Consider the following 24,512-nt stretch of genomic DNA (forward strand, 5'->3'; position numbering starts at 1 on the left):
CTTGATTCACATCTGGTAGCAGAGCTTCTGACTAACAATATAATAAGAGAGCTGTAGGAAAATGGGTGAAATATGGGTAAAAAAAGGAAGACCCCTGTGGATAAACCCGAGCCTAAGGTGTGCCTACTGGCCATGCAAGGAAGCAGAAAATGGCCCGATCACGTAAAGGAATCAAAATGATCGTGCAAATGAACCTTGCTGTGAGACACACATAGCCAGATTTTGAAAGAGGTTATTGTGTCAAGCATTCCAAGGTGTGGGAACATAATGGTATGTTAAAAAGTTGCCATTTAACCCGTTATGCTTTCATAATAGTCTCTGAATTCCCAATGTGATAGTGTATTGAGACTATGAATTAGGCATTCAAATATCGATGCACATTGAAAGAACCATATGATTTGCTACAAGGTTAAATAACCAATGATACATTGCTTTAAAAACTTTGCATACATAGTTTTGGGTTACAGCTGGTGGAGGGGGTGGGGGGGGAGTTGGGGATACAGTGTGTTGCCGTCCGACCAATTGGTTTTGCATCGAGGGTGTCTCTTTGTGACTGAATCACTCCAGATGCATTCAAAATAATAATAGAAATTATTTTAAAACAGACCCCTCTTTTTGTACCCCAACAATCTGACTATAGACAATTGTGAGAATGATAAATTGTTTCTTGAGTGGGACTGCAAAGTTGCAACATGGAAAGCAGTAGTATAGGTGAAAGTGCATGAACGATGAGTGAAGCTCCCAATGATATTCATTAGTAGCCTTCTTTAGCCAACTATTACACAGAGCATTATTAGAACAGCTACTACTTCATGATTTTAAAGGCTCTCCCTCAGAGCAGAGCCCCCTCCCTCAAAAATGTTCAAGTCCCTCACTCATCACAATCGCTACTTTGACTGCTTTGTTCTTTCTTGCCAAGCCACTTAAACGATGGTGGGATGGTAGACCAGCCGGCATCTCATCACTGTATCATCAACACCCATATGCTTCAGCTTCTCCTGACTGACAGAATTGATCCTGCTGGTAAGCCCCAAATGGAGGCAATACAGCCCCCTTTTGGCACTGTCACGAAGCCACATCAGAATCAATTAAATGCATAGAAAAAAGTGGCAGTTTAAAGGAGCTTTATTTGTGACACAGGTTAAGAGGTCCATTTCAAACAAATAACAGGATGTTTTCCATATGAATTCAGCACTTGCAATGCTGCCGGGGGTATCATGTTGGAAGTGTTGCAATGTATTGGCCCCAGCTCTCCTTGTCCTGTTTGGCTGCTTCTACTGTCAGATCAAAGCTGCAGAAGAATGCTTCCAGATCTTTGCCTGCTGCAAACTTGGAGCTTGGATGGGCTGGGCAAACCTTGTCTTCATAAGGTTAAGGATGGTGAGTTGTCGGTTACCAATTTGAGCCCTGCTCCAGGTCATGGGTGGGGGGAGGGGAACAGTCTACACCAGTTTTCCGATACCTCATCCATGTTGTGCTAGTCACTTCTGTATATAGGATTGTACAACCCTGGCTCCTTTCCCCCGGTGGTGGAAAGCCCGGGCCACTGGGTCTACACATTTCCAGGCAGTCTTTGAGGGGAGGTCCTGCATTCTTCAAGGTCTTTTCCCACTGCTAGTCGTGTTTCTGTTTAGGAGGTCTGAAGCCTAGCTTTGTGGTTTTCTGTGCTTGAGTCTGGGAAACTGGAACCCCTGAACCTGGGCTTTATCTCCTGGAAGGGACACTCCTATCTCCCTAACTGGACTCCAGGTGACTGTCCATTGCTTCTAGTCCTTCCTAGCATGTGCTAGCCGGAAGGTCTGCACTGATTGATGACACCCAATGTCACAAAGCCTAGTAGTGATCAATGAGACGCATAGACTAACGTGGCACTTTAAAGGGGACTTTTTTGGAAAGTTAGGGTATTCAATTCAAACAGGCTGGTTTCTCCTTGAGTTGGGGAACAAGTAGTCAGCAATAAGGAAGGATGAGTTCTCCCCTGATGGGGCAAAACAAAGGACAAACAAATAGCATGATGGCTTCTCCTTGGGTTGGGAACACGTAAACCAAAATGTATGTTTCCAAAATGATTAGTCTCCACCTCTTTGTGCCTGCCCAGGAATCCACAGGATAGGATAGTCACTTGCAGTAGAGGTGTTTTCAGTGGCCTCCACAGATCTTTACACAAGTCCGGTTGGTGTTTCCCTCTTCTTCAACAGTTCAGTAGAGACTGCCACCCAAAGATGGGCGACCATTGGAAGAAAAGAGGTTCAGCAACTGTAGTCCCTGTGATTGCTTCCTGGGGTTTGGTAGGTTCTGGGGTCTTGGGAGGCTGGCAGCGTGATGGGGGGATGGTGGCGGCTGATGTTTCTTGCTCAAGTGCTTCCTGACAACCCCCCAATTCCTCCCGCTGACTGGCCTCCTCATGCCCACATACCATCCTCCGTTCTAGGGATAATTCTGACTCCTTGCCTTCACTACGCTGTCTTTCCTATGTCTGATCTCCTATGATCTCTTCGCTAATTTTCTATCACTTGCTCGTACCTCCTCCCATCACCAATGGTTTGCCAGAGGTAGGGCCATATCTAGGCCCCCCTCCCGCTCTCTCTGCCTGATCGGGTTCTACTCTCATCTCCTTCTTCAACAGATCCGGCTGGGACCTCTTCTTTTAGTCTATCCTTCCCTTGTTCTTACTTTGATTTCCTTATTCCTTCCTGAGCGGTCTGCTCTTTCAGGCCTTCCTTCTGTATGTTTACAAACTCCTTTGGGTACTGGTACTCTTCTCTCCTCCACTCTACCTCCCCCTGGTCTTTTACCACCTCCCAACTTCAACCTCCTTCTTGGAGTGTAATTCTACACCTTCTCTGTGCCTAGCCTCATTGCACGCTCTTTCTCCTTTCCTTGCCACCCGGGCATCTCCTTTCCCAGTGCTCTGGGGGTCTCCTTTCCAGCATCCTGATGTCTTTCTCTTCACAACTTCTTGGGCCCCTACTATCTCAACCTACTAAGCATGATGATCTTTAGCCTCCTCCCAAACCAACCTCTCTACTCTTAAAGTCATCTCAACCTCTTTACACCCAGTTACCACACTGGCTCTCCTCCTGCCACCTCCCAAATCTAATGCTCGCCTTCAGTACACTTCCTCTTTTGCCTCCTCTCTCTCCAAACTCAAAATTGGTTTGCCAAGTCGTCCTTTTTCATAGTGCTTTTGCTCCGCCACTTAGGAAGTCCCTTCCTCTATCAGGTCTGATATAATTGGTCCTCATACAGAATTGATGTATTTGAATGAGCATGCCAGGCTCGCCCCACTCACCAAGCACCTCCGACTTTCTTTCTCTGTTCTGTCAAGTGAGTAAATATCAGGAACAGTTGCCATCTTGGTTGCTTATGCTTACTAAGTACTCCGCAGAGCAGCATGTCTTGCAAAGTTTTCTGGGGGTGGGGGTGGGGAAGGGGGAGGATTCCTAAATTGAGAAGGTTCAGTTGAACGAGCAAAGCTTCATTCCTTTTAAGAATTAACAATACCTTTGGGGAAGGGAACCCTAAGCGTTGGTGTCTTGGTACTGTGTTGTCCTGAAACTGTGTTGAACTTGGGGAAGGGCAACGGAACTGTATTTCTGTTTGGTGTTAGAAGAAAGACAAATTTTACTTTATAAGGAACTTCTGAACATTCCTGAAAAGAGGCTTAAGAAATAAGCCAGAGGTGGTTTCGGCTCAAAACATTATTTATTTATTTATTTTTTTTACTTTGTGTGCTATCAAAATTAAATTGATTTTACAAAGGTTGTTCATTCGTAATTGTGTCCATTATTGTTTGTGGTTGTGTGTGGTTCCGTTTCTAATTTCCTTGGTTCTTTATACTTTATTACTTTCATTTGATAATTTCTTTCTTTATTTCTTTGTTACTTTACTTCTTTATTATTTTTTTTTTCTCCTGTATTCCGGTCGCTGTGTCTGCTTCTGTCCTTAAGATGTTGGATTTGTGTTTTTCAAGCATTTTTCCAAAGGAGCTTCTAGGATTTTAGTTGTTGCTATCGTCGAGCAGGTTTTTTTCCCACTTAGGAGGCGGCACCACCAAGTATCCTCCTCTCGGAGGACGAAGGATTCTAGGAGCGGGGTTAAGTATGCTTTCCTGAGATGGACGGTTTTCGGGCATGTCATCAAAAGATGTCTTATTGTTTCTATTTCAGCAGTATTCTTGCAAAGACGGCACTTGTTCGTGTTTGATAGCCCTCTTAAAGGTCTTATCTCGTTTGTATGCAAGAGGTTTAGCCTGGCCCTTAGGAAGATGTTTCTTCTGCGTTTGTCCGGAAAGCATGTGAAGACTTGGTAGATTTCATTTAGTTTTTTGGGTTGGATGGGTAAATGGCCAAGGAGCTTATTGGCAGCTGCTTTTTCCAATGTATCAATCCAGTCAAGCTCTTGGAGCTGCTTCTTCACCCGCATTGGATTTCGGGTTAGATCGTTCTCATCGCATCCGATCTTTAACAGAGAGGCTTTCTGTTTGAGCACCCATTTTGCAAGGATTTCGCTTCTCCCTGTAGTTGTTTCATCTTTAAGCATATTATATTGTGGAGCGGAGTCTGGCATAATGATTTTTCTAAAAAGGGCCATCTCATTCCAATCGACAGTTGCCTTCAGTGACAGCAGTCCCAGTTCCCTTCGAATTGCTGGTAGGGATGTCGATTTCGGAAGGTGTAGCAGTTCTCGCCAGAAATAGGCTTCCAATTGTGGCCAGATGTTCGGCGGAATAGTTGGCATACCTTCTCCTCCATATGTTATTGATGGAACGAATTTTCCTTTGTAATATTTTATTACAGGCAACAAAGAAAATCGGCCAAATTTTCGGTCTAGGGCCTTTTGCCTGGGAGGATAATTTCCGTGTCTTTTCCCATAGGTTCGATTGCATACTTGTCTCTCTTTCGGAGGAGTCAATCATAACCCCCAAGTATTTAAAGTCCTTTACCTGGTCCACTTTTATGGAGTCTATCGACCAGTGGTTAGGTTTTTGGTTTGGTTTAGTTGTTCTTTCAAGAACCAGGATTTTGGTTTTCTCTTTATTGATCAGCAAATTGTTCTTAGTTACATAAGTGTTCAAAGTATCCAACTGCTGTTGGAGACCGATCGGGGTCTGATCTATCAGGATAATGTCATCAGCATAAAGCAGCCTCGGAATTTCTGTGCCCCCTAGTTTTGGTGGAAAAGTTCTGGGCTGGTCTTCGGAGTCTTTTAGGTCGCCGAGGAAGGCCGTGAAGAGGGCCGGAGCCAGAGGGCAACCCTGCTTTACGCCTCTTTCAGTTGTAATTTCTTCTGACAGGGTACCGGTCTGATTTAACTTATCTCTGATAGATGTTTTTGCATGTAGTGCAATAATAGGTTCAAGAATCTTGTCGGGGCACTTCCATCTTTTTAGCTTCGCCCATAATAGGTCTCGATCGATCATGTCAAAGGCCTGAGTCAGGTCCACAAATGCCAGATAGATCTTTTTATCTTTTTTCCTTGCCAGATTTTTTAAAATGCTTATGAGCATGATGTTTATTGTTGTTCCAACGTTTTTTGTGAAACCTACTTGCAACGGGTCATAACATGACGAATTTTTTGCCCACTTTTGGAAACTTGTGAGCAGGTATGAGCCGTAGATTTTCCCTATTGTATCTAATAGGGCGATCGGTCGATAATTTGATGGATCGGATCTTTCTCCCTTCTTGAAAATTGTTACCACCGTTGCTGATGACCATGAGCTAGGAAACGATTTTGAACGACAGATTTCTTTGAAGAGTATGCTGATAAAAGATGCCCATGGTTCTTGGTTTGTTTTTAGATCAAAATTTGATATCCCATCAGGACCAGGCACTCTTGAAGTGGTTAAAGTCTGTATTGCTTTTTTGATGTCCTCTTTGTCCGAGTAGTCTTCCCACAGTGTACTACTCCAGGTGTAGGTACAAGTTTGAATCGAGTGAGTCAGAGGTTTCTTGAAAAGCGTAGTAAAATATTGTATCCAGCGTTCTTCGCTTACTGCATTTGTTGTTGTTGCGATTGAAGGATTTCCTGCCCCCTTTACAAGGGTCCAAAACTCACGAGAATTTTTTCCATTAACCTTTTTTAACATTAGTTCGGCGTCTTGCTGATAGAGGTCAGCTCTGTGGAATTTTAATCATCCATTATATTTCTTGGTCTCCTCTTTAAATTGCCTCTTCAGCGATTGTGAGTTTGTCTTTTGGGCTTGTCGTTTGAGTTTTCTAAGTGCTCTTCTTTTTGTAACCAGGAGTTTGTTGTATTGGTGTGAGCCTTGTGGGGCTTTACTGGTTGTTTTTGAATAGTCACTTTGATATGGGATCAAGAGGGGTTGATAGTCTATTGTGTGCTGGCTTTTGTTTTTTTCTTCACCAGCAAGTTTTTGCCTGTAAAATTCAGCAAGTTCCACAATCCGGTCTTTTGTCATCCTTAGCCGGTTTCCTTGGTTGTTTATTTCGACCCTTGTTTCCATAGTTGTTTTTGAGGAGTTGTCAGACAGCCAAGTTGTTTCCACGATATTATGGTCACTTGCTTTTGCTCGTATCACGCTGAAAGATGTTAGGAGGTTTAGCAGGGGTTCAGAAGTAAAGATATAATCTATTGTGGCATTTTGATGAGCTCTTTCCCATGTCGGTATTTGTTGCGCGTTTGTTGACTTTTGGGCTGCGTTGTATATGTGCCTCGAGTCCATCAATTTCACCCATTTTTGTCCTCTTGAGTCTCCCCGATGTGGCTCTTTTAGGTTGGTCGATGGTTTTTTCGGAACGGGACAAGACGCGTTTAGATCACCACAAATCGCAATCATCGTGATTTCTGTGTTTGCTTGAATGTCATCGATCTCAGCTTTGATCATCCTCAGGAATCTCTCGTCTGAGATTGCTTTCGGGTTCCAATATACCGTTATTACAGCCAATGTTGACTTTAAAGACTTTTTACTTGTCGGGTCCTTTCTTGACCATTCCACTTGAATTGATAGATGACTTTGGGAAAATGAGCGTTTTTTGGTTATCTCGAGGCCAGAGCGCTTTTTACGGCTATTAGCAAACCTGCGGACGGTCGGCCTATGACAGCTTTTTTGGCTGGTGCAATTTCGAGTGAGTATCCATCTATCGCTGGAGCTTCTGCTAGCCAAGTTTCTTGGAGAGCCACGATATCAAATTGCCCAAGGTTTGTATCTCCGTTCGTTGTTAGGTGTTTAAATCCCCTGGTGTTCCATGATCCAAATTTCAGTGAGGCTACATCTTTTGTTTGAGTTGGAGTTTCAGATGTTGTATGCCTCACTTCTGACTGCTATTTGCTAGAATTTGAAAATGAAGGTTTTGGCAGCCATGCCCAAAGTTGTTTAATTGGTCCAACAGGGGTTTTGCTATTTGTTTTAGTTAAGGACAGAGGAAGCGTTGCGTGATGAATTGTGGGAAGCTTTTTTCCCAGGTCTATTTTGGAACTTCTTAGATTAGGCTCCGTTTGTGATGGATTAGTGCACCTTCGTTCTTCTGGCCGCAATATCTCCGCAGAGTTTAGTCGTGGATGTTTTATCGCGAAGGCTTCGTTTTTCGTTGATTGATGGTGGCGAATATGGTCTTGCTGCCTGATGTTATCCCGAAGGTTCTCTGGCAACCTTTCTCGTTGGTTTTTTGCTGGAGCTCGCTTTGACTTTGTGTATTCAGTGATGATTAGTCCTAATTTTGAGAGGATTTCAGGGTCTCTGTTGGATATAAACGAGTTAGAGCACTCCTTTATATGAATAAAAGCTTTAGCTTTTCTAGCAATGTGGTATGGTTCCACGAGCGTGATTTCCTTCGGGGTTAAACGTTTGAGGTCTTTGGTGTTTTTCAGAATCTTCATAATAGTGCTTCTATTTAAGGTTAGCGATTCCCTGTTTGTTTCGGATTGTTCCAGTTTTAGAATTATTCCATTATTGCTCTTACGGGGAGAACTGTGATCTAATCTGTTTCTGTCCCATGGTCTGTTGTCTTTGATCTTGTCTTGATGAGATTGATGTCTTTGCTTTTTCATTTCTGCCGGCCCTTGTGGTTCCGGTTTGTCTTTAGAAGTTCTATACCCGAAGGATGATTGTTCTAGTTTACTTTTTTGCGGAGCTTCTTTCTGGACGAGGTCTGAGCATGAGAGAGTTTGAGTAGTATTAGTTGAACTCTTTCTTCTGCGTTTTTTTGATTGTTTATCTTTTTCAAAAGAGCATATCGATGTTGGTTTGCTTGCTCTTGGGGGAATTTTATCTCGTGTTTCTGGCGAAAGATGGAGGGTAATATTCATTGCGCTTTGATCTGCTAAAAAATCTTCAGCAGTTCTTGGAGATTTTTTTTTTTATTTGCAGACTTTTCACCAAAGTTAGATGAACTTTTCTGGTGATCGAATGCCAGGTAATTTTGTTTTTCGTTGGAAGCTCTTTTTATACTGTTATCAGGAGAATTTAAGTGGTCAATGATGATGCATGTTTGATCATTTTGGCTTCGTTCGACAGCAGAGGTTTTTGGACCTGCCTGTGGTTTTCTGTTTTCTTCATTGGCTGAGATTTCTTGAATGACAGAAAATACAAATTGTACTGGTCCTTGTTGAGAATCAGTTTGTGTATGAACGCAAGCGCTCTTTAGTTTGGGAGCCGCCCTTGCTGTATTGTTCGTTTTAGGACTTGAAGTTGCTAAGTTGAAACAATTTTTAGGTGTTTGGGGACTCTTTTCTTTTGCAGTGATGAAGCCCTCGATGAAAATCAGCTTCGTGTGCAACATAGCTAATAACGTAGTGTGGTCTCTCATTGTCTCATTGAGAGACTCGTAAAGTTTACCAAATGGTGATAAACCAATTGTTATAGCCGACATTATCGTCGTTAGGTCTGTTTTTTTTGTAAAGGATTCATTCTGCCTTCCAGAATAATCAGGTTGGTTTCTGTTTGATGCCTCAAAGGAGGAGTCTTGAGGAACCCTCTGTTCCTGCTGGTGGTTCGTTTCTCGAGGCTCTCGTACGAAATGAGGAAGAGAAGATCTTCTTGCCGGTCTATGTGCGCCGTAAAGCAGCCAATCTGCGTCTGCGGATATTCTAGGATGGTGGGACAATGAGGCTTTAGATTTAATAAAGACTTCCGGGTGGTCTGGCGTAAAAGTTATTTGATTGCTGAGGGAGGCGGAATCTAAGCTTTCACCAACTTTTTTTGATTTGTTGGGCCATGGCGGGACGGTGACTTCAGCTCCCCGGTCCTTGTTTAAGGGCGATTGGAGTGGGTGGGTCGTAGTTGGAGACCCCAAAAAAGGGGGGGGGGGTACAACCAACCCCTTCTCAGCATTCATCTCGCTTGGCGCGGAAAAAAGGGGGGGGTACAACCAACCCCTTCTCAGCATTCATCTCGCTTGGCGCGGACTCATTTGCGCATATTTCAGCTGAGTTTTCTTCTGTGATTTTCGGAGTCCTGTTGGGTTTTAGGATTGGTGCAGTCTTTCTTGTTTTCACTACGGGTTGTACATCGATCAGGGCATCAAGTATCTCATCATCAGTGAGTTCCGTAAGCACATCGTGCTTTCTTTTCCCTTGTCTAGCGAAAAGTTCTTTTATGGAGTTGCAGATCCTGGTTTTGGGGGTAACATCCTCAAGCGCTCTTTCTTGTGTTTTATTCATTTGGCCAGTTTTTTGGGAATTTATTTGTCCTATGTTTTTTTTTTTTTTGTAGTTTTTTGATGTTACTTGACTCTCCATTGGGTCTCTGGGAACTTGTCTTTTTCTTTGTCAGAAGCCCGAGTTTAGGGTCTTGGATGAATTCCCATTCCTCAGTCGAGTCCGGCGTTTTGTCCTCGGATTGGGCTGCAGTGCCGCTAGTCTCCTCCGGGGGAGCTAGTCTGTCCGGGCTGGCGCCGAACGCGCCTGCGCAAGGGCAGCCGACCGGAAAATAACCCCTCGGGCGAATCGACCCGGAGGTACCACCGTCCCCGAGGCCGCCCGCGTGCACCTGTGCGCGGATCCCCACCGCCGGCTGGGGTGCCGCCACCCCACCACGGCATCGAGGCGGGTCCTCCGTCTCTGGCGCCGACCTTCCCGCCTGAGCCGCGTCGTGGGAAGAGGAACCCGCCAAACCCCGAAGAGCCGCCTGCTCAGTGCAAGCTTCCACGGTAAGTGGGAGGTCTTGTGTTATGCAGCAATTTGTTTGTTTGGGTTGTTTAGTTGGTTTTGCCTGTTGCTCTACGGCCTCTTCCTGGTTGAGCCTATGCACCTGTGGAGACTTTTCCCTCGCGGTCGGTCCTCCGACTGGCCGCACTGGGATGCCTACGACACTTGGCAAGGGCTGGGCTGGGTATTCGGGCTGAGTATTCGGAACCTTTCCCGCATTTTTAGCACTTCCCGCGTTGTTCTCTTTGGTCAGAGAGGCGGTTATGTGCTGCGTTGTGGCTAGAGCTTCGACCTCATGACTCACTCCTCAGCTTTTAGATTTTTGTTGATTCGTGACTTCCGTGAGGGGGATGTGAGTTTTAGCCACACATGATTGGCCCTTTTTAGGTGATTTCTGAGTGGTCACTGCCGCTTTTTTCTGACGCTGAGACCCGGCTGATGTGATGGTTGGGCAGGTGCCCATCAAGGTGGTGTTTATAGGCAATAAAGCCTGAGTTCTGAGTTTGACCGGGTGTTTTGAGGAAAACGGAGGACTTGAGGACAGTTGGAGTTTCCGTGAGCTTCTAAGGCGCATGTTTTCTTCTTCTTCTATGCCCTCGCTGGAAATATTTAAAGTGCCTGGTTGGTGGAAGTCAGAGGTTGTCGCCATGTCTCTGCCAGTCCTGGCAGGGACTGCAGAGACTGCAACTGACTCTGCTCTGACTCCGCGGCCGCTCCGCGGTGTATCTGGGTATTTGTATCCTTCTTCCTGTAGTAGACAGTGAGAACAGACTCGGAATGTAGAGGAGCAAATGAAAAGTCCGACCTGCAGAGACTGCAACCGACTCTGCTCTGACATTATGTTGGAATCACTGTTTAGGTTTTTGGTTGATATCCCAGCATATTGTTTGTATTAGTTGTGAGGGCAAGTATAGGAGTTTGATGCAGACTGACTTTTAAGTTGAAAATAGTGAAACAGACTTTCCTTAATTTCTTTAGGTAGGGAAATCCCTCCTTAGTATAGGGCAAATTAGGTCTTTATCCATCCTGATTTTTACTTTAAAGCATTGTTCAACTTTAAATCTGTTGTCCGTGTCTCTTTCCATGATGCCAACCTCGCACCCCCTTACAAATTTAACCCTCTGGATGAAACTTGACAAAACGTTCCAAAAATTAAGTATCCAAACTGGGCTCTTGAAAGGGTTTGGGCACTGCTGTCCTTGGATGCCGAAGTTGTAAGCCTCTCCAAATCCTGTTTTAAAAAGGAAATTCTGCTTCCCCAGAACTACAGAGACCCTATTGGACCCATACTGAATTATTGGAGATGCCTCCAAAGTGCAGGTTGCTGGGCGTGATCTGGTTTGGGTGGTGGTTGTCCAACCTTTGTCAGTGGGTTGCTGCAAGTACTATTGTCTCCTTTACTGCCCAGCATGTTTTCTTTTTTTTTTGCATTAATACTATTCTTTTTACTTTATAGGATGCTCTGAAGGAAATGTCCAATTGGCTTGAATTTCACCCCAAGGAGGCATTGATTCTAGCTTGCAGGCAACTACATGGAATGACAGTGAAGCATCACAAACACCTTATATCATGTCTAAAGCGCACATTTGGCTTGAAATTGTGCCCCAAAACTGTATGTTCCTTTATTTTAATTCTTGATTAACATCTTGTGATGTGCTTTAGCTTGTAATATGAAATGTATTCAATGTGCATGGTAGCCGGACCTTTATTCTCCCGTTTATCTTGCTACTTGAAAAGAAAGTCTTGCTTTTTTTCATCAGAGCCATGAACAAATATGTCATAATTGATCACATGCTGGGAAACCATAACATGACAAATTGTTCTAAACAATACAAAGTTGGTGCTTGAGTATAGTTGTAATATCTCCCCTGCGCGAGACTCAAGCAGCGCAAGTGTGCATGGAGGAAGAGTGAGCAAACAAGGGCCACGCAGCCAGCAAGCAGCACTCCGTTAGATAACAGTAAAAACATATATTTTTTTTAATGTTTATTGGTTTAAAAGAAAATGAACAAACCAATTGGCTGAACAATGTAGGTTAACCTTATACATTATCGATATCAAGCTCATCGTCATTTATAACAAAATTTTATTTTTTAAAAGAATGTTTCTAAGCGGAAAGAAGAGTCAAGTAGAACAAGATGCTGGAGAGTAAAGAAAGAACAGAGATAGGCGACATAGTCAAGGTTCAAGGGAGGCACCTAGAGGAATCCTAATGGATAGCTCATCTCGTCTCCAATTAGCCTCATCTTTTATCTTTATTGGAATAGCTTGGATAAATTTAAGCATTTTGAGACAAAGGATAATCGTTTCACCCATAATCAACCAGTCACACCAATCCTGATCAAGCACCATGTGTGACATAGAATAGGTTTTTTGCAGGCATGATGATCGAAGAATGGTTAGCTGAGGGCAAACGGTCACCCAATGTACAAAGGATTCTATGGTCTCTTCAGCTCTGCAGTCGGCTTCCTTTCGAGGAATTTGTTTCCTCTCAAAAGCTATTTCTTTAGTATGTAGAATGTTTAATCTCACTCGTAGCTGAAGATCTCGGTAGAATGGTGATGGAATTGTTTTAGAAAGGTTGGCTGATTATTTAACCCTTTCCATTCTTTTTCTTGTGAGGGTCTTAGCAGGTCTTCATTTCGCCTCTTTAATGTTTCTATCCAGTCTTGCTTTTATTTATTTTTTAAATTTTCTCAGGATTGAAGAGTAGCTCATTTTCACACACATGTCACTCGAGCATAATCGTCTCAATTTTGGAGCACCAGTTTGAAGCATTGGGTCATAGGTTGTAGCTTGATTGACAAATATTTTGAGCAGAGAATCAACTTCAGCTAGCTTGATTTTTCGGTATGTTATCGTTTTCCATAATACTATGTTTTCGAAGGTTTGGAGTCTCAGTTCTTGTCGTATGACTGCCATCTTCAAGGTGTTAGGCACGCGAAGGCACATCTGCCAAAATAAGCCCTCTAAATGGCCAGATCTTCCATGATAGGAATAGCATGCCTTTGGCTCCATATGTCAAGACAGCAGTGACTTTTTGACAATCGAACAGTAGAAGAGGTGCTACGTCCATATTTTCAGAGAATCCTAGAGCCTTGGGCTGCTAAGCGTTTGGTTTTGAGGCGAAGGGTCTGATAGTGTACTTTTTCATCACAATTTTTATTAATCAGCACCCCTAAATAGGATATTGATTAAACAATACCGACTTTCATTCCATTAATCCGCCAGCTTTGATTTCTGTGATCCAGAATTTGAGCAGCTGACATCTGTAAGATTTTTAATTTGTTCACGTTGACAGATCATTTGTTTTAAGATATTGATGGAAGCAATCTAACATCTGGGTAAGGTCCAGGAAAACAATGTCGTCAGCATAGAGTATCCATGGTGTTGGTTTGCCATTTATTTTAGGAGCGAAAGTTTGTAGTTCTGCTTGTGACTCGGCCAGGTCTGCGATGTACAGGCGAAAAAGGAATGCGACAAGAGCGCATCCTTGTTTCAGGCCTGAGTTATGATGTTTCGAAAGCGTACCCGAGTTACAGTCTACTTTTTACTGAAGTCTTTGAATAAAGAGCCCAGATTGCTGCAATCAAGTCACTAGGGCAATTCTACTTTTCTAATTGATCCATAGATTTGTACGGTTTACAGAGTCAAATGCTTTTTCCAGGTCTAAGAAAGCCATATATAGATTCTTGTTCAGGCTTCAAGAGCTTTGATTTTCAGAATTCCTAGAATAAAGATATTGAGTGAGGTGCTGACTCCTTTAATGAACCCTGTTTGATGATGGTCCAGGATTCTTGCGTTCTTTGCCCATTTAGTGAGATCTCTTGGGACTAGTGTGGCAAATAACTACCCCATAGAATTCAACAGCGCTATGGGTCGGTAGTTATGAGGATCGTTCCTATCACCTTTTTATAGATTGGTATTATTATGGCTTCACACCATGAGGGCGGCACCTGTTTTATTGTTAGTACTTGTGTAAAGATTTGCATTAGGATCTTACTCCATGCCTCAGGGTTTTGTTTTAGGAGATGATTTGAAATCCCATCTGGGCCCGCGCCTCTCAGAGCTCAGTTTCTTGATTCTTGCTTCCACATCATTAATGTCCAATTCAATGTTCCACTCTTGTTGTAAGATTGAGGGAGCTTCTTGAGGAGGAGCTTCTGTAACTGAGAATAGGTCTGTATAATCACACCATCTCGCCTCACTAATTTGTGCAAGCATTTTCTCTGATCTAAAGGACTGTCTGTTATTTAACAAATCCCAAGTATTTTTCTGTGTGATAGTCTTCAACATATGTTCGGCTTCAGATTGCAGACGTTGGGATTTTGTGGCGATTAGCCAATTCTTAAAATTTTGTATCCTCAAATGAACCATTTTGTACCATTCTGCAGATTTACATTTTTTAATTACTCAAATAACTTTTTTATTTTTGGCATTGTGTACCATAGGGTCGTAATGGTTCTTTGGGGATGTCTCATAGCTTTTGCATGGTTTGGAGAAATATCGCAATATCCACACATAGTCTTTGATTTGTGTCAGCGCACAGTGCTTGATTAAATCTTTGCCCAAACGTGGTTAGATTGTTCTTGCCATTTTGTTATCTATTTTAGCCCCATGTCACCTGTACAGGGCCCATGTGTTCTCGACGATTTCGGGATCCAACACCTTCTAGAGCTATTGCAATTTGGTCACTTATGAGTTGAGACTTAACTTCCAGGCACTTAATTCTTCTTTTTAGATTGCCTGATACAAACAAGTAATCTAAACAGGGCTGCTTATCTCCACGGCCCAAGTGGTATGGCCCGGTGTACCCCCAGCAGTGTTTCCATTTAAGCATATGTAGGTCTCTTGTGTATACTTGTTGGAACCAGTTTTGAGTATTCCCTAACAGATCTTTCCCTTTTTTGGGGAAGCCTTTAACATCAAGAAGATGAATGTTGAAATCACCACCGATGATCATCAGTGCATCCGGCCAATGTGTAGTGATTTGATCTAGTTCGTGACATAAGGCATATAAGAAATTAACTGCGTCACTTGAGCTAAGTCTCCAGTACACATTTAATAGGAACTCCTTTTCTTGGCTTTTACTGTTCGTTTGAAGATGGCGAATCTGAATATAGGGATTAGGAATGCAATGTTGAGTTGCATGATAGATTGAGTCTGTTTTATTCAAGGTTAGGAGCCCCGAGTATGGTCTACCCATAAGGCCCTTGCCTGCTGGGTTTAAAAAGGACTCATACCCAACACACACTGGAACAGTCCTTAGCCAGGATGCTTGCATGCATATGATCTCATATTTCAATAGGTCTTGCCTCTCTTCCATAAATAGTGGTTTGAAACATCTGGTGTTCCAGCTGGCAATCCGTATTTCCGGGGTTGTTTTAGATACAATATTCTACTGTAACTTTCGTTCTGCAAGAACTCCAGCTAAGTGGCATCCCTCCGAGGTTTAGTATCATTGTTACGCACTCTAAAATGGATTATGCGTAACGCCCGTTTGTCCATGAATGTCTGCTGTTGAGTCTCTTATTGTACTTAGAGTCGTGACTGGGATTTTAGCTGCTATTCGTAATTGCTGACCTATATCTTTAGAGTTTTGGTGGTCAGTTCTATGCCTCTGCGGATGGTTTCTATGTAAATTAGGATAATGTTTGTCCAAACAATTCTTATTCTGATCCCCCTTACTTTTGGAAGTAGTCTGTAAAGGTGCATGTCTAGTATGATTAGGAGGGGCAGTTGAATATACATCTCGGTTTTCACTAACTAAGGACTCTCTATGGTCTTGATGACATTTTTGATGAGAAGTTGATCGATAATCCCGAAGATCATTCCCCAATCTCAGTAGCTTCTCGTTCTGTTCTAGGATTGCGTTCTTGATTTTATTTTCCAACATGTCAAGTGTAGAACTACTTCATCCATTGATTTTTCAGAGACAAACTCAACTATCCTTAGGTTGTCCGTTGTTATGAAGTTAAGATTGGGTATATGTTGAAATAATTTCATCACTGTGAGCCTGTTCAAGATTGGAGCTTTTTTACCTTTGTCAATGCGTTCTAAGCATATTTTTAGATTTTCTTTATTTGCATTCAGACGCTTGCGTTGATTATCTCTACTTGCGTTCGATTTTTGTAGAGACTTGTTGCTTGTTTAGTGCCTCCAATTTTTCCCTCTTTTGATCCATCATGAGAAATTCACAAGTCGTTGCTGTTTTGTCTTCAGGAATTAATTCACTAGGTTTAAATTTAGTTATTTTTTACTTGGTTGGTGTGCTAATTTAGAAGCTACATTTTCAATCTCAGCCCATTCAGATTCTGAAAGATTGTTCCAATGATCATCTGCTTCCTCGAATTCAATCAGATCTAATAGATCGCTAAGGGAGATGGAATCTTGTGCATTGCCTGTAGATGCATCATTTTTTGGTAGTTCATTGGGAAACATGGTCAATGTTTTCTTAGGTGAGAGAAGTGGTCTTTCTCCTATAGCTGGTTCTTTCCTCGCTTTCTTAGCCGGTTGGTCAACATTAAATTTAGGTGGAGTTAGTACATTTCGGAGAAAAGCACGAGAGCCAGTGGCTCTTCGTTTTAAACACTATACTTCTCAGCAAGAGGCCTATGATTGGCAGTAGTTTTTTTCCAAGTCCTTTCCATCAAAGATGGAGAACATGTTTCCACCAACTGCTTTTTCTAAGATTGGCTGTGTTAGATGAATCGAAGATGTTACAGGCACTGCATTCTTTGAAATTTGGTTAGAAATTTCCGGTTGAAATGAGGGCTCTACGGATGTATGACTTTGCGTAGGAAGTTCACTAGCTTTCTCTCCATAAGGTGTATGTACTATGAGACTCATTGGCTTCTCTTCGTGCTAGGTCAGCTAACCAATTTTGCCAGACTGACGATGTTCCTGCTTCCTTATCTAAACGAGATTTTATTTTGGTTGCTAGCAGCTCCACTATAGATGGCTTAGACTGGAGCATGGTAGTTAATGTGCTCCGGTCTCTCATTGTTTCATGAAGTGCCTCATATAAGTTAAATGGAAGCAAGAATGGTCCTTTTGAAGTTCAGATGCATCGATGTTTAGGGCAATCGGCTGTGCATTCTCCTTCATTAGGTCTCAGTTTTGATCTTCACTGCTAGAGTCCGAGCCACTAGTTGAATCAGATGAAGTTGATACATTGTCGAAGGCAACATTCGTCGTATACTACTCTCATTCAAAGGTTGTGATGATGGTATCAATGAGATGTTTACTCGTCCTAGGCTCAAGTCATCACTTTGGGGCAGGTGATCCGCTTGAGGTTCGTCATTCTTTTGTAAATCATTTATCGAACCTATAGGGTAGTGTTTGTCCGTTGACATGGTATATTCCAACTCTAGCATATTCTTGTGGATAGAGGCTAGACTTTGTCGTTTTTGAGTGGAGATTTTTTCAGCTAGCACAGAGATATTTGCTCAGCTGAGCCGTGAGATCAGAGTTATTTAGCTTGTTGACATGGTCGAGAATAAAGCAATCTCTCTTGCTAAATGGGGTGTCTGACTGAGGGGTGTCATACCTCGAAGATGTCAGTTTTTTATGACCGGCTGTCGCCAGATCTTTCGGCTGCTGATTTACGATGGTCCACTCCACTGGATTCGCGGTCAGATCATCATGCACAGAAGCTATGAAGACCTCATCTAAGTAAACATAATTTGAATCTAGGGCGGGCTCTGCTGCTGGGATATGTTCAAAGGCTTTAGACATGTTTAGAGGGGCATTTTCTTGTGCATCTCCACTTCTTTCTGTTGATGTTGAGCTCGCTTCGTGTTGAGGCTGACCATGAAGGGTATTACTGCGGTCTGTAGTGTGGGTATACATCGGATTTAACAAGTCAGCATTCTGATTTGGAGAGCGAGGGTTTGGAGCAGCAGGAGTCAATAGACGAGTCTCTTCGCTCTCCAAATTTAAGCCCGCGTTGGTTTCCATTAAATTCTGAGAGTGTAAAGCTCTCTTGCCTTGTCGCGTTTTCATTGTAATTTGGAATAAAGAAAAGGAAAGGTGGCAGGGCTTTTAGGACTTTGAGAAGCCGTGCACTTGTTTGAGAAACACACGCAGATTCGGGGATCAAAGGGCTTAGCCCTGCAGTCTCCCTGAAGGAATCAAGGTTGCTTTAAGAACCAGCATGTTGGGGTTTCCTACTGCAGAATATCAATAGCAGTTTTTGTTCATACTTACAGAAAGTTTCTGCCTTTGGCGGATCACTGACAATCCAACTCTGTTGGTGCCAGTACTGAAGCAAGCAAAATTACAGGCTGAGCTAAGCAGGCAGCGGGCAGGTGGCTGGCGAGTGCAGCTCTGCACCACGCCTGCCACCTGCGAACTGCCAACTGTCTCACTTAACTCCCTTCGCGCAGTTCGCTCTGCGGTTTTTCTGAGTTTTTAAAGACAGAGCGTTAAAGATATGGGCAGAGCTCCCAGCGTTCCCAGCGTTCGTAGGGGAAGTTAAAGCAGCAATTCCAAAGTGTTCCAAATTGCATGGAAAGTGACTTTCAAGAGGCAGCAACCAAGTGAGAACCAGTACAGTACAGATAATGTACAGAGCTCAGTGCTCCCATTGAACAAAGCCCGTTTTCTTCAGCTACCGCTCTTCTGGACTTTATTGTATGGTGAGGCTTCAACCTCCATCACCAAAGTGGCTATGAAGATCCTTCACGAAATCTGCTTACATCACCTGGCCCGCTCCAAAGGCACAGTCACAACCACAGGCTGCTGCTTATAATGCATACATCTGACTTTCCCTGGTGCATGTGTTGGCTTACCTTAATCCATCATGCAGGGAGTAGCTCCCCCGCCTGCATTCGTATGATCACCTGGTGAACCACCCACTTCACAGGCTGTGTCAATCCCCCAAGCCATACCTACCTAGAATCCATAGACCTCTTGGGATTTGTACACAACCGCCAACCTCTGCTTCACTACAATGCTCTAGATGCTGACAGTCAGAGACTGCTCGCCCTTGCTTTTCACACAAACTTGATGGGTCGGCATTCACAAACTCCTTCTTTGAAGCACAAGCCAGTCTGCCAGGCAGGTTTAAAGATGCCTAATATTCTGGAATGTCAATGTTTTTTATACCAGGCTAAAAACTTCCTTGGAATCTGTTGCCAGCTTTGTCACAGAATCGGAACCGGTAGCCAGCACCTGTGCATTTGTTAGTGGATCACAGATTTGTGACCAGCTAATCACCCACTGCTATTATCTCGAAGCACAGGAAGTCCTGTGCATAAGTGGAGACCCTACACTTATTGATTGCCTTCGATTATATGCTCTGTGACCAGTGCTATGTAGGAGTACTGACAGACTACCTCTAAATGGGTCGAAGCCCTTTTTGTTCAGACCATTACGACCACTGTCGATAATTTGATTAAGGTATTTTGCAGAAAATGATGCTGCAGCACCCTCTTCGACAATATAATTCAATTTACATCAAAGGACATAGTAACCTTCCTACAGAGAAAAAGAATAATGCATCACAGGGCAGCCCTCTACCATCCCCATCGAAATTGCCAACTAGGAGCCAATAGGTTAATCAAAGAAAATATGCAAAAACCAGAGCCAACACCGATTGTCAAGTAGCTGTCCAGCACCCGTTGTCAGTCATTAGTGCCACTTTCAACTTGACACAATCACAGGGGTTGTACCTTTTCAACTAATGAGAGGGCGAAAGTGCACACCAAACTCATCCTGGCATGGACAGAACACCAAAAATACACGGTGGAAGGAAAAAGACATACAACAATGTCTCGAACGTATCACGGCAAAACCAATAGAATGGTTTAGCAAGGCTAACCCTAATTTCAATGTGCCTCACAGCAACTGGAGACTAAGTCAATTTAAGAGTTTCCTAGAAGGACAAACACATGTCTTCTAAATGTAGGAGTGTAATAGAAGAAATCTGTGTTGGAAGTGGCCTCAGGGTAGCAGTGGTGTGGCTTGACAAGGACTCGATATGTCGTTGGGACCTTTCCTCTAGCACTTCCTCAGAAAGTGGCACTTTTCGTCCTGCTCGCTGACAAAGTTGGTTGAAAGTTATGGCTCTGTATTTTCCGTGGACAGGTGTCGGAAAGAGGTGGACGGCGTTGTTGTCCTAGGAGGGTGGGTGGAGAGCAAGAGTACGAGTCCTGTAAGTAAAGATCTGTCCAGAAAGGGACCCATTCTGGCTATGACTGCCCTGCTCTGTCTGACTGAACTGACCTTCCGCTGTCACTCCTGCCTGAGTGCTTTCCACAACCTGTAGCCAACTGCAGGCTATCGAAGGCTGCTTGTACGTAGGCAGTTAGTACAGGGGGGGCAGAGGGGTTTACAGTAGATGGTGGCCGATATCAGTTGTGCCTATGCCTGTTTTTAATATGCGGGACCCAAAGGTGTGGGCTCTGTGTTACAGCTTTTGTTGCTTTTCTTCTCTTGGCCTTCACATGCCTTATTGTGACAGTGTTCGCATTTGTGCCCTTAAACAGTGCAATTTAGCCTGTTGGGCCTGAATTCCATGGAACCCAAGGGTGTAGCAGGAGAGGTCCTGCTGGTTATCTATCATTATAGCCACTGTTATAGCTATCCAGTGCGGAGGAGAAGTGGAGTGGTTGGCAGTGGTTGCGGATGGTGAGCGTGAATAGCGGACAAAGGCGGCCGGCGTACAAGCAAGCACGCAAGCAAGATTAAGCGTGTTAAAGAGGATCGTGTCACTCCAGAACTGCCCCAGGAATCCACAGCACTGATGCCATCACTGGAGTACTGGGCTTATCTGGAATTGTTGAGCAATTTTTTTTTAATTTATATCTTTTTTACTTTTTTTTACTGGGTCAAGTGACCCTGTTAGTTTGTGGAAACCAGGTTAAGGTGGAGTTGCCAAGTTGGGTGGGGAGACGGACTAAGGCAGCCCCTCAAGCCGGTCAGTGTGCCCATGGTGATCCACTGGTTCTCTGTTTGTTTATTTCCCAAACCAAATTAAATCAAGTTTACTTTTATCTGGATTCTTTACTCACTATGTCTGCCGTAAGTCTACAAGTTTAATTGCTTTACCCACCTGTGTAGGTTTTGCTTCAGCCTGGTTGGAAGACTGAGACCGCTGCACGCTGTTGTGCATTTCTCCAGCGTTAAGAAGGCAGTCCTTGAAGCACTGACCTGGTTAGTTTACCCGGTTGTGTTTCGGGTGATAACTGTTAGCACGGCTGCCCTGTCGAGAGTTCTATGACTACCGGGGGTGCTCCATTGGGGGCCATATAGTTTGTTGCGTTCCTTTGTTTGTCTCAGCACTTAGGCTGTTTCGTCAGCCTTAAAAGTTTACACATTGGTGCGGTTGAAACTGGACCTTGAACAGCTCTTTCTTTGTCAACTAGTGAGGTGAGCACACAGACCTTCTTCTTTGATATGGATGAGTAGCGACTGTATTGGTTCAGGTGCTAATCCTGAATTGCCTTCGATCCCCACTATCGAATCCCTTCTGCATACAGCTGCTAACCAAATGCTCACCATGGTCACTGAATTCAAAATCTTAAAGGAACAGCTAGCTCCCTTGGTTAAAGGATTGGGTGAACTCTCCACTCGGCCTCCCTCCAAGCTCTGTAGTAGTAATGTTCAATGTGCTCTCGAGTCTACTACTGCTACGAAAGACCCTATAATCAAGTGGCCTACTACTCAGGACAGGAGTTGTCAATATATTAGCAGAAATCCTTGGATGGTGTAAATGGGAAGCAGTTTCCTGGTATTGATGATTGGTATGCACCCCTGTCTGACCCAAATCTAATCCCCCTTGAGCTGTCAACCCAAGCATCTGTGACAATACTTACCAAATTCTGATTGCACGTATGGGACAATGGCCCGCCCATATTGATGGCTGATGTGCCCGGCGTAAATCCAACTTCGCTGAGCCGTCAACCAAAGCATTTGAAATATCATTAGTTAAATAGTTCTTGCAGGTATGGGAACAATCCGGATGGCCCCTCTGGAGTAATGGTAATGTGCTAAAGCTTCCCCTGAATGTTTATGAAGATACTGACAGTTTGAAAAATGGGTATTTTTTTATTTGATTCGCCATACTAGTTGTTGCTTATCAATTATTAAAAATGACATTGTCCACTGTATTAGAGGGTCCTTACCAAACTCTGATTAGGACTATGTTAAGACGGATTTCTGAACTCTGTCCTGGTGGCGCAGAAGTTCAGAAGGCCAACCTAATTACTTGGAACAGGGTAACCTCTGGACAAGCCAGACCAATCAGGGTAGCGATCGCGGCGGTCAAGACTAGGTCTCAAGAGGGGTGAGGGTGACTGAAAGCCCGCAATGAGCACACAAAGCAAGGACACTTACAAACTACTCCAAACAGGTGTTATATTAAAAATATATACACATTTATTCCAAGGCCTTTAAAACAATGACCGTAGCGAGAAATCACAATACAACTCTAGTAAACCAACACATACCATACCAATACAATATATATACAAATACAAACAAGTCTCAAGCGTTAGATGCACGAAATGTGTAGTCCACCTAAAAGGGAAGGAAAACAGGCAGTGCGAAATAATGCTTAGACCCAGTCCGCCTTCAGAGGCACCTAACTAAAAGGAAGACCGAGCCCTACGAAGAGTGGAGCCTTGTGCTCAAAAGTACCTGCACACGCTGGTGCCAACGGGCAAAAGGGGGAGTCTCTTCGAGGGAATCGGGCAGTTCAGTTTAGTGCACAAATGAAGAACAGCAGAGTTCCGCGACTCAAGCGCAGCCTCCACTGTGGGCAGAAGCAGAGCGCGAGTATGGAAAGGCGTGCTGTTTTGACACAGCGGGGAAAAGCTATGGGCTCCTGCAGGAGGGCGACCAGTTCCTAGCTATGCTACTCACCGGTCCCCGATGCAAGCAGACCCAGGCTTCTCCGCGTCAGTTTCAGTCGCTGGCAGGTTCAGGAGAGCAGGGGACGTCTCGTCGTCGTGTTGTCTGCAGCAGCAGAGCTGAGTAAAAGACGTCCCAAACGAAGTGGACCCGCACAGTTTGTTACCACAGCAGGGCAACGGAGCGGCCGTGTGTATCTGAGCCAAATGTACACTACTCACTTCAGACCTGGGAACGCCAAGTGTACGAATCGTGTGAGAGTGACAAGGACTTCCTTCTGCAAAAATAATAGTGCACCAACAACACCAATTGCTTCTCAGTGAGACCTGAAAAACCACATAATGGCTTTGACCGCCTCTCTCCTTGAGACTCCAGTAAAGCAGAGGGACTTCTGCCCACACCCTTCTGCTGGAGGTAGGCAGTACCAAATGGCTATAGTTTGTCCATCTAAGGGGATCAGTCTCGCGAAACGGTTGCCGAGCATGGCAGTTACTTTCTCCAATTCATGTAATCTAAGCAGGGGATTTTTTTCATGGCCTCATTAAGCAATGTATGGAAGGGGGTATTATAAAGGAAGGTGGGCAGTGGTTTTTAGTGCTCCGTGTGTTTGTTTATTTCGTGAATGGACAGGATGGTGGAAGATCCTTTGATGTTACATGTGCATCCTTTGGGACCGGCTTTGATTTCTCTGGCGGAGGGGTAGAATGCATAGTATATAATGTTTGTGCCCTGTGTATTTCTTCAGAGTCTTTGCCCCATAGCGTATCTCATTACCCCATCCCTCTATCTGTGAACTACTTCTTCCTTTACTCGTCTACAATAGTCTGGTCTGCATTGGGGTTTGCTAGAAAGCATGTTAGAAAGTTTCTACGCTCTCTCTGCGGTTACCAGTCAATTGGTCGAAAACATTTGGTCGACAGGACAACTGGTCGACACCATTTGGTCGAATGCCAAATGGTCGAATTTTTTTTTTTTTTTTACCCCTTTTTTGGGTTTTTTTGGGGGGGTCCCCCAACCCCCTTTTTTTTCTTTTTTTTTTCCCCACATGAAAACCCACAAAACACATATATAAAAAAAAAAAAAAATTCGACCATTTGGCATTCGACCAAATGGTGTCGACCAAATATTGCAGTCGACCAGTTTGCTGTCGACCAATTGACTGGACACCCTCTCTGCTGCTGGGGAATCCATTCCTTGGACCCAAGCCTAAGCAGCACTTCTACTATGCAAATGACGTACCAGAGGGTGTGTTCTGAACCTACTGCTTATTTTTATTGGCCAATTGGCCACATCAGCCACATTTCCAAGTGCTAGTTTGGCCCCAGGCTAGCTGAGATTTGCTGCACCCAGTCTGACCAGCCCCTGTTTATCATTTCTCAAGGGGTAGGAGAACTTGCATCTTCATGATCGCGCCCCGGCCACCGGCATGCTGAGACTGAGACACAGGCAGGGTTGAACGGCTGCCTGGTGTACCTATGACAGACTGAGTAGCAGAGTTTGAACCAGGTGTGAGCCTCATCAGTTTGGTGACCCCCTCATCAATTGGGTTG

General features: G+C 43.9%; 1 protein-coding gene across 2 annotated transcripts in view; it reads left to right on the forward strand.

Moving 5' to 3' along the window:
* PLCXD1 (phosphatidylinositol specific phospholipase C X domain containing 1) overlaps positions 1 to 24,512 on the forward strand; it is a 332,120-nt gene that overhangs the window by 223,421 nt on the left and 84,187 nt on the right. For both annotated transcript variants that reach the window (XM_069636623.1, XM_069636624.1), the window contains one exon: positions 11,564 to 11,719. In XM_069636623.1, coding sequence (XP_069492724.1) covers positions 11,564 to 11,719 — 156 coding nt within the window. The remainder of the gene's footprint in view (positions 1 to 11,563; positions 11,720 to 24,512) is intronic.

Source organism: Ambystoma mexicanum, chromosome 7p, assembly GCF_040938575.1.
Source record: "Ambystoma mexicanum isolate Mex_15411 chromosome 7p, UKY_AmexF1_1, whole genome shotgun sequence".
Taxonomy (NCBI): Eukaryota; Metazoa; Chordata; class Amphibia; order Caudata; family Ambystomatidae; genus Ambystoma; species Ambystoma mexicanum.